Source organism: Geospiza fortis, unplaced genomic scaffold, assembly GCF_000277835.1.
Source record: "Geospiza fortis unplaced genomic scaffold, GeoFor_1.0 scaffold96, whole genome shotgun sequence".
Classification (NCBI taxonomy): domain Eukaryota; kingdom Metazoa; phylum Chordata; class Aves; order Passeriformes; family Thraupidae; genus Geospiza; species Geospiza fortis.
This window is the reverse complement of record NW_005054454.1, coordinates 454,975-464,070: the sequence shown is the minus strand read 5'-3', so window position 1 is coordinate 464,070 and position 9,096 is coordinate 454,975. Positions and strand designations below refer to the sequence as shown.

At 50.9% G+C, this 9,096-nt stretch overlaps 1 protein-coding gene across 1 annotated transcript in view; it reads left to right on the top strand.

Annotated features, from left to right (window-relative positions):
• The window catches only part of ITSN1 (intersectin 1), an 80,853-nt gene extending 77,737 nt beyond the window's left edge, over nucleotides 1-3,116 (top strand). The window contains 1 exon segment of the mRNA XM_031062603.1: nucleotides 954-3,116. Within this exon segment, the coding sequence (XP_030918463.1) occupies nucleotides 954-1,102 (149 nt within the window). The 3' untranslated portion in view covers nucleotides 1,103-3,116.
• Nucleotides 3,117-9,096: the final 5,980 nt, after the last annotated feature.

Here is a 9,096-nt window from a genome sequence, read left to right as displayed (position 1 = left end):
CCTGCCGAGGGAATGGGCTGAGCTGGGAGATGATCTTTAAAGATACCCCAGATTTGGCCCTCTTTGCACACAGGAGGAGTCAACTTAACCTTGCTCCTCACAGTATCAGCACAAAAAAGATGCAGCTCCCTCTGGGTTTTGAGAGTTCCTTTTCTTGTGCAGTTGACAACAACTAAAATGTGATTTGTAATTCTGCTAAGAGTCCAGGAAGCTCTGGATGCTGCTTGCACACAGATGGGTTCAAGCAGGAAGAAATGTCCTTGAGTTCCTGTTATATGCAATAACAGTAGCAAAAATGAGCCCAGGATTCCAAACCCAACAGAGTCATGGAACAGCTTGGTTTGGAAAGGACCTTAAAGATCATCCAGTTCCAACCCCTTCCATGGGCAGGGACACCTTCCACTATCCCACGTTGCTCCAAGCCCCATCCAGAGTGGCCTTGAACACTTCCAGGGTTAAGGATTCCACAGCCTCTCTCATTCTTATTTCATGAGCTGGGATGAACATGTGGAGCATCACAGGGTGTATTTTTGGAGTCACAATCTCAGGCAGTGTTTGGATAGGACTGGTACTGGCTCATTGACCTCGTGGCTGGGCTGATGACCTGCTTGGCACTGTCATCTCCAGCAGGTTCACTCTCAGGTTTAACTGAGAACTTTGGCCTTTGGCCTTATTTTCTATCAAAAATCAAGAGGTCCCTGAAGCGAGGCAGCTGTGAATTCCATAGTGGATTTTTCCACTCATGGGCCCATTTAGTTTTAATGCTGCTGCTGTTTAACATGGTCTGGCTAAATGCCCTGTTATGCAGCTTGGCAACCTTTGGCCCTCTTCAAGTGCACAACTGGAGTAGGACTGAAGGCTTGTTTTCTCTTTGCTGTGTGTGGGTGGAAGTTCAGGTCCTTCTGCAGGCTCTGGTTTCCCTTTCCTGAGCACGCTGTGTTTCTGCATTCCAGACTTTTTGGGCAGGACAGAGATCCGTGTGGCAGACATCAAGAAGGATCAGGGTTCCAAGGGACCAGTTACAAAGTGTCTCCTTCTGCACGAAGTCCCCACGGGAGAGATCGTGGTGCGCCTGGACCTGCAGCTGTTTGATGAGCCTTAGGAGAGAGGGGCCGAAGTCAGAATTCAGCCAGAGGTCGCTGCAGGAGGTGTCTGCAGAAGCTGTCACCGAGTCCTTGCTGGTGTGGCATGAAACTACTGCTCACCCTTCACACGTCAGAGGGTTATCAAAGCAAACAGGAGCAGCTTTGTGCCTTGATAATTCTCACTGAACACACGAATCCCAATTTAGTGAGGAGATCTCTCTCAATCTCTCTGTGTGGAACTTGGCGTTGGTTTCCTGGGCTGGTGAAACAACCCTGTTGTTCCCTGTGCTGCAGTGGGGATAGCTGGCAAGCCACGTGGGTGGCTGTGCTTGCTCCAGCTGCCCTGCTCTTTAATTCCCGTGGAGGAGGCAGTGTGGGTGTGTTTTGGAGGCTTTCTGAGGGTTTCCCCCTTCAGGAGTTCTGTGCCTGTTGCCTAGCAGAGTGGTGTGTAAATGTGAGTGAATGGAAGGAGCAGTTTTGCGGCAGGAAGATCTTTGAAGGTCTTCATGATGGTGCTGAAAAGACTTAGAAAATAAATAGTCTATATCTATAAACAGAGAAGATTCTATTAACATACCACTTCATGACTCGTGTTGCCCCTGAAAATAAAAGCTGTCCAGGCCTTCTGCACAGAGATGAATTGCAGTCCAGAAGAGTGCAGCCCTCGGTCCCTGTGGAAGTTGCTGTTGTGCCCAGGTCTGTAAGCGCTGGGGCAGGAAGCCAAGGGTGAGGCACAGAGCCCTGCTGGTGTCGTGTGTACCTCCTGGTACTCCTGCACTGCTGCTGCTCCCAGGCTGAGCCTCACCTGCAGTGGGGGAGAAGAAACAATCGTGACTCCAGCTCAGGAAGAGAAGGTCCAGCCTGCAGGGCCTGGTGTGCACAGCAGTGGGTGGTGCCCAGGTACGGGGCTGAGCTGAGCTCACCTGTGTGCAGCCAGGGCACGGGGGCTCTGGGCAGCCCCGGGGGCTCGGGGCATCCCAGGGGGCGGCTGCTGGGTGTCACCAGAGAGCTCGTGGTGCTGCTGCAGAGTGGGGAGCCCAAAGCCATCCGGGGAATGCAGGGCTCTCCATCCCTTTCACTCCATGGATAACAACGTCCAGGCCCACGTCCCTGTTTGGCAGAGCTCCCGGGCACAACATCTGCTTTCCATTGGGCACACGTGTGAGTGCCCTGCTGAGTCTGGACTCGGGGGACAAAACATCCCTGAGAGTCAAATTCCTCTTTGTTCTGCTTGGATTCCTTTTGTTCATGCCCTGCCACACATCCACTGGTATTTTTGTAAGGACTTCATTCCGGATGGGAGGTGCCAGCCCGTGTCATTCGCATGTGAACGTTCTCGTGGAGCTGTTGTTAGGTTTTGGTGTTCCTTGCATGTCCTTTCAGTACTGGTTCCCACCTCTCCTGTGTCGGCGGTGTTCTCTAGCACTCCAAGTCTTATTGGTTTCCATTAGGAAATTAGGATATATCCATAACAGGTAGGTAGATCAGTATGGTAGTAAGTGTAAACTGTGCTGGGAAGTGTCTGTGTATTATAATTTCCTAAAAGACCACTGTAATGTTTCAAGCAATGGGAAGGAAAAAAAAATGTATGTTGGAGGGACAACAAAGTTTACATTTCATACTTTTCAGAATTGCTTTATTATTTATTTATTGAAGATAGTGTAGAATTTTGTATCAGAAATGACAGACATACTTATGTATTTTTTGAAACAAAACAGAGATACACACTTTAGTTAGAAACTTTCAACTGACCACATTTTAGAGGGAGTGTGACTTCCTAGGCATGCATTTGTTTACCACTAACTGGCTGAAAACACGATTAAGAGAACCTTAAGTTTCTATTTTTCAATGTTGTTAAGAAAATTGTTTCAATTAAAATATGTAAATAGTACTAAACCCATGCTTTCCTAATTCCATATCAATACATTTTATTAAATATAATGTATATGAAAATACACATTGTTGTGGTAGGATAAAAAAAGTGATAAAATCTATTACTGGAGTACCATTAAATGTCATTGTCTAACCTTTTATTGCTGTCCTAATTTTACTCAGTGCTGCCAACAGGGTGAACGTTCATTTCAGTGTTTCACAAGTAGCATCACTTCGTTTGTTAATAGTGTCATTTCACCAGCATCAATTACAGTGACAGCTGAACTGGCCAACAGAACAAAAAAATCTCGTGGCTGGAATGCAGGAACCTTGGGCAGGATTGTGGAGGGAGCCCCAAGGAGCTGCACCTGCCTGAGGCTCATTTGGTGCTGGAAGTGGGGGACCCTTCACTCAGGGGCCCCTCTCAGACTGAAACCCATGTCATGGACATCAGAGAATCCCAGAAGGGTTTGGGTTGGAAGGGACCTCAAAGCCCACCCAGTGCCATCCCTGCCATGGGCAGGGACACCTCCCACTGTCCGAGGCTGCTCCCAGTGTCCAACCTTGGACACTTCCAGGGAAGTGCTGTAGCAGCCTGTGGGATTGCCCCATTTTGGAGAACTGTGACAGCCCCATTGCTTGGGATGGCCCACTCCCCCTGGATGCACAGCCAGTGCCAGCAGGGGTTACTCAGACGTTGATGAGGAAAGGCTGGAGTTTGGCTCACAGAGATCCAGTGAATCCCTCACAATCCAGTGCTAAAGGAGAAGCTCAGCCTGTCCCTGTGCATGGAGGACGGCTGTGAACATGCCCTGGTGACAGTGTCACTGCCCTTGGAGCTCAGCAACACATCAGCACTGCTGGCTTCCCAGACAGGACTATGATCCCTGGAGTCACACAATCCCAAATCCCTGGGCTGGCACAGCCCTGCCAGCCCATGGAGTGCCAGCTGTGCCCCATGGGCACCTTGTCCCCAGCCCAGAGCACTCAGTGCCACCTCCAGGGCACACCTGCAGGGATGGGCACTGCAAAGCTGCCTGGGCAGCCCCTGCCAAGGCCTGAGCACTTGAAGTGCTGTAAAATAAAACCATGCCCAGGCTGGCCTTGGCTCAGAAATGCTGAGAGCCTGCCCAGGGCAGAGCTGATGGAAAGCCAGGCTGGAAAGTCAGGAGAGGCTGCTCAGAGCTGGGGAAGGGACTTGGGCACCTGGGAGACAGAGCCCGGCTCTGAGCTGACACTGAGCCAAATAGCTGAGTGATTGCAGCACGTTTTTTTCTAGATGCACTTAATTATTCATTATTTTCTCAATGTGAGTTTTTATGAGGGCACTTTTTCAATGCTCATTTTACAATTTTTTTACCCTGTAAAAATTATTCTGTTACTTTTTGTTACGTGTGAGGAGGATTGGTGTGGGAAACATTGTGGGTAATGGCGTTTTTTCTTATATTCTCAAAACTGAGATGTGACAACTCCAGACTCTGACTCCAACAGCAGTGCCTGCTTGCAGACTGCTCTGCTTGTCACAGTGAGTTCATTCAAATCCAGCAGTCAAAGCCCTTGAAACAGGGAGAAGCTGGGAATCAGGAGAAACTGCTTTGAGGGTTTGCTCTGTGTGTACATTCCACATCTGCCCTTCATTTGTTCAGCCTCTCCACTCCTGTCCTACGTGCACATTGCTGTATCCAGAGTTCAGTACATGCTTATAGATATATATGTGATTATTGAACATACAGTACAAAACCACAGCTCTATTGTCATTGTCAAATACCAAGGAAATCTCACAGAAAAGCGTTTAAAGGCACCCAGTATTGTTTGTTCATTTAAATAGTTTAAAAGAAGGAGTGTCCTCAGGAAATTATTTTTCTGTATGTAGGATATATTTAGGATCTCATTAAAAAAATAAAGAACTGCAGTGAGAGTCTGTTAAACGGCCCTAATTACTTGATAGAGTTGTCAAAGGCTCTGCTGTGACCGTGGGTCAATTCCTTGGCTGCCTGTAAAGCTGTCAAGTGTCACTGTCCCTGGGTTTGGGGACCAGTTCTGGCATCTGACAGGGCTGTGCAAGCAAAGGGAACTGGGGCTTCCTCCAAGCCCCCGTCAGCCCCTGGGTCCTGCCCCTGCCCTGAGCACAGGAGAGGGGCAGAAAGAAGAAATAGGGACAGAGCTGAAGGGTCAGAGCTTGGTGAGCAGCAGGAGCTCTGCCTTCCCTCCATCCTCCACAAGTGGCTGGGTGTCTGAAGGGTGATGGATGGGAGGGAAATCCATGCCAGTTCTGGGAGCTGCTCCATGGGAAGGGGACTGTGGTGTGACACAGGAGGAGGAGAAGGCTGGGTGTGGGGCCATGGTGCTGGTCCAAGGGCTGGCCCTGTCTCCAGCCCTGCTCTTCAGGGAATCACAGGATGCTTTGGGGGGTCCTTAAATCCCACCCAGTGCCACCCCTGCCATGGCAGGGACACCTCCCACTGTCCCCAGTGTCCAGCCTGGCCTTGGGCACTGCCAGGGATGCAGGGGCAGCCCCAGCTGCTCTGGGCACCCTGTGCCAGGGCCTGCCCACCCTCTGAGGGGTGCTGCTCCCTCCTCCCCATCTCACCCTGGCTTTTTAGTGCACATTTTGCTTTTTGCCAAACAAATGGTATGGACTAGTTTCCTTTTCTTTTTCTCTTTTAAGAAAAACAGAGAAAAATTCTACTGTTTGTAGAATTTGTATGACCCTAAAAATTTTGAAGGCATTATTAAAATTGTCTGGCAATAGAAGATAAAGTTACCCTTTCTTTCAATAAAATGCAATTAATTTCTATTGTTGATTTACAGCACATTTAACTATTCCTCAGTGAAATATCTGTAGTGTGAAAATGGCTCCTTTTGGTTTTTAAGGCATTTGTAACAGGTATGCATCAGGCAGCACTGTTTCTCATAATGCAATTTTAACTGATTTCAGTTTCTGTGAATGTCTTGTTTCCTCAGTCCCTCCTGGTTAAACAATTCTATTTACAGACAAGCTATAATAAACAAGAGCTCCTAAACTATGCCCCCCTGTGTGAGGCCTGGTGCTGCTCCAGCTGTGGTGGCACAGCAGGTGTTGGGCTGTGCAGTGTGGGACACAGCTGAGACTGGGCTTGTGCAAGTGAATGATGCAAGAATAAATGCAAATAGTGCAAGAATAACTTTTTAAAGTTCACCTGTGTGCTGTCACTTTTCTGAGAAGTGCTGGAGGGAGATGGAGTCAGGAAATCTGCAGATGAGTCACTCTTCCCTGAAGCTCCAATCTCTGCTCTGGCACAGAGACAGCACCCAGGGAGTGGCTGGGGCTGGGCCAGGAGGGATTTAGGTTGGATTTGAGGGAAAGGTTCTTGCCCAGAGGGTGCTGGCACTGCCCAGGCTGCCCAGGGAATGGGCACGGCCCCGAGGCTGCCACAGCTCCAGGAGCCTTTGGCCAGCGCTGCCAGGGATGCCCAGGCTGGGCTTGGTGGGCTCTGGGCAGGGTAGGGCTGGCACTGGGGATCCCTGGGGGTCCCTTCAGCTCAGGACATTCCATGATTCCATGACTATTTATGCTGCCAGCACCTGCCTTGCTCTCGAGGTAGACCAGGCATGGACAAGCCCAATTGGGAAAAGCAGCATTTTTATTAACGTGTTGTGATCACCCACTCATAAGGGGAAGGAAGCACCCAAGAATCATAAATGCTCAAGGACAAAAGCAACAATAAAAGCTGGAGCATCCACAAAATAATCAAAACCTTTTGTTAAACACTTATTTTTAGCAATGTATTAATAGTTTGTTAATTTGACTTATTGCTACACAACTGCTACATTAATCTCTGACCCACTCTCACTGTCACTCTCCCCTTGGGACAGCTCTTTCCTGTGGTAGTCTTGGCCCTGGGATGCCTCCTGGTCACTCTGCTTGGCCCCTGGGGAGAGCTGGCTGGCATTGTCCCTTTGGACAGCTCCAATGCATTCTTATCCCCTGGGAAGAGCTCGGTGTCATCTACCCTGGGCGCTTCTGCTTCTTTAGTTCATCTTCCCACTATTTGTTCTCTTCCCACTATTTGTTCTCTTCCCACTGGGACACTGAAGACAGACACCTCCAGCAGGAAGGTGCACACAGCAATGTGGAACGGGGATAACCCAAGGGCAGCACAGGAACAACAACCACTTTGTACCCTCCTGATTTCATGAAACATTTTCCTGTTTGCAACAGGAGCAGGGGCAGCTCTATGTGCAGACCAGCCTGACTTTTGTCAGCCCCTGGGCTCACACACAGCAAAGAAAACCGTGAGCTGTTGAGCTGCAATGGGATGAAGTTTTCATTTTGGAGCAGGAACTGCTGGGTATCAGCCCTCTCTTTGCAGCAATTTGTTCAGCTTGGCAGAGGTGAGACGTGTCCTCACTGCTCCCACAGCAAGCACTTCAATCACAGAGTGCAGCCTTAACTGCGAGAGTGTTGGTGAGGATGGAACAGGGAAGCCTTATCAATATGATTGCTTGGCAAAAGATTTTGAGAATACAGAAACTATAGACGAGATTGAAATGAAAGCAAGCTTTGAGATGCCCTAGTTACTGAACACTGGGAAAACAATGGTGTGGCCGAGAAGGTAATCCCCTTTTTGATGAAACAATACCCTCTCCTTGCAGGCAGGTCCAAGGGTCAGAGCAGACCCTACAGCTTGGCAGGAGGGGTCCAAAGAGTAGTTTTTGGGGTTTAAAGTGTAACACAGTATGGTAATGTAGTGATTCTTATAGGCTGTATGTAAATACTATAGGATTTGTATCTTGTACTAGATTGGTTACTGAGAATCAGAATATTCAACACAGAAGATGATTTAATGTATTGTAACAGGAACTTCGGTCTCTTTTCTCCGTTTCTCACTCTCTCTTTGCTCTCTCTCTCTCTCCTTCTCTCGGCCCTGCTCTGAGCTGTGGCTGGCAGCTCCCAGCAGGGCCCTGAATTCACGCCCTTTGCAATAAACTGCATGTCCACGACCTGGCTTCAGAGATCCCTCGTCTCCGTCCATCCCGACCGTGCAGGGGACATTCAGATGCTCCTACAGGAGAGGTTTGTCATTCCCTGTCTTTCCTCCTACTCCCTCTCTTTGCTCCCACTCCCTGCTGCCTTGCTACAGAGCTCCCCAGCCCACCAGAGCTGTGATGACCATGCACAGCCCCATCATGGCACATCTCCCCTCATGGCCCCTCCATGGCACATCTCCTCTCACAGCCCCTCCATGGCACATCTCCCCTCAGGGCCCCTCTATGGCACATCTCCCCTCAGGGCCCCTCTATGGCACATCTCCCCTCAGGGCCCCTCTATGGCACATCTCCCCTCAGGGCCCCTCTATGGCACATCTCCCCTCAGGGCCCCTCTATGGCACATCTCCCCTCAGGGCCCCTCTATGGCACATCTCCCCTCAGGGCCCCTCTATGGCACATCTCCCCTCAGGGCCCCTCTATGGCACATCTCCCCTCAGGGCCCCTCTATGGCACATCTCCCCTCAGGGCCCCTCTATGGCACATCTCCCCTCAGGGCCCCTCTATGGCACATCTCCCCTCAGGGCCCCTCTATGGCACATCTCCCCTCAGGGCCCCTCTATGGCACATCTCCCCTCAGGGCCCCTCTATGGCACATCTCCCCTCAGGGCCCCTCTATGGCACATCTCCCCTCAGGGCCCCTCTATGGCACATCTCCCCTCAGGGCCCCTCTATGGCACATCTCCCCTCAGGGCCCCTCTATGGCACATCTCCCCTCAGGGCCCCTCTATGGCACATCTCCCCTCAGGGCCCCTCTATGGCACATCTCCCCTCAGGGCCCCTCTATGGCACATCTCCCCTCAGGGCCCCTCCATGGCACATCTCCCCTCACGGCTTCCTCCCCTCACGGCTGCGGCGCCGCTCGGGCGCCCCCTGGCGGAGAGCGAGGACAAGCGGGACCCTCTCCCACCCTGCTCCCTTCCTTCTCCACTTTTTCCCCTCTCTCTCCCCCTCTCCCCGCCCTTCTCCTCTATCTCTCTCACTCCCCATTCCCCGACCCTCCCGTCTTGCCCCTTTCTTCCCTTCCCCGCCCGTTCCTTCCCCTCTCTCTGTCCTTGAGCGCGGGGTTAGAGCCGCGGCCCGTCCCTCCTCTTCCTGCGGCCCCTCCTCT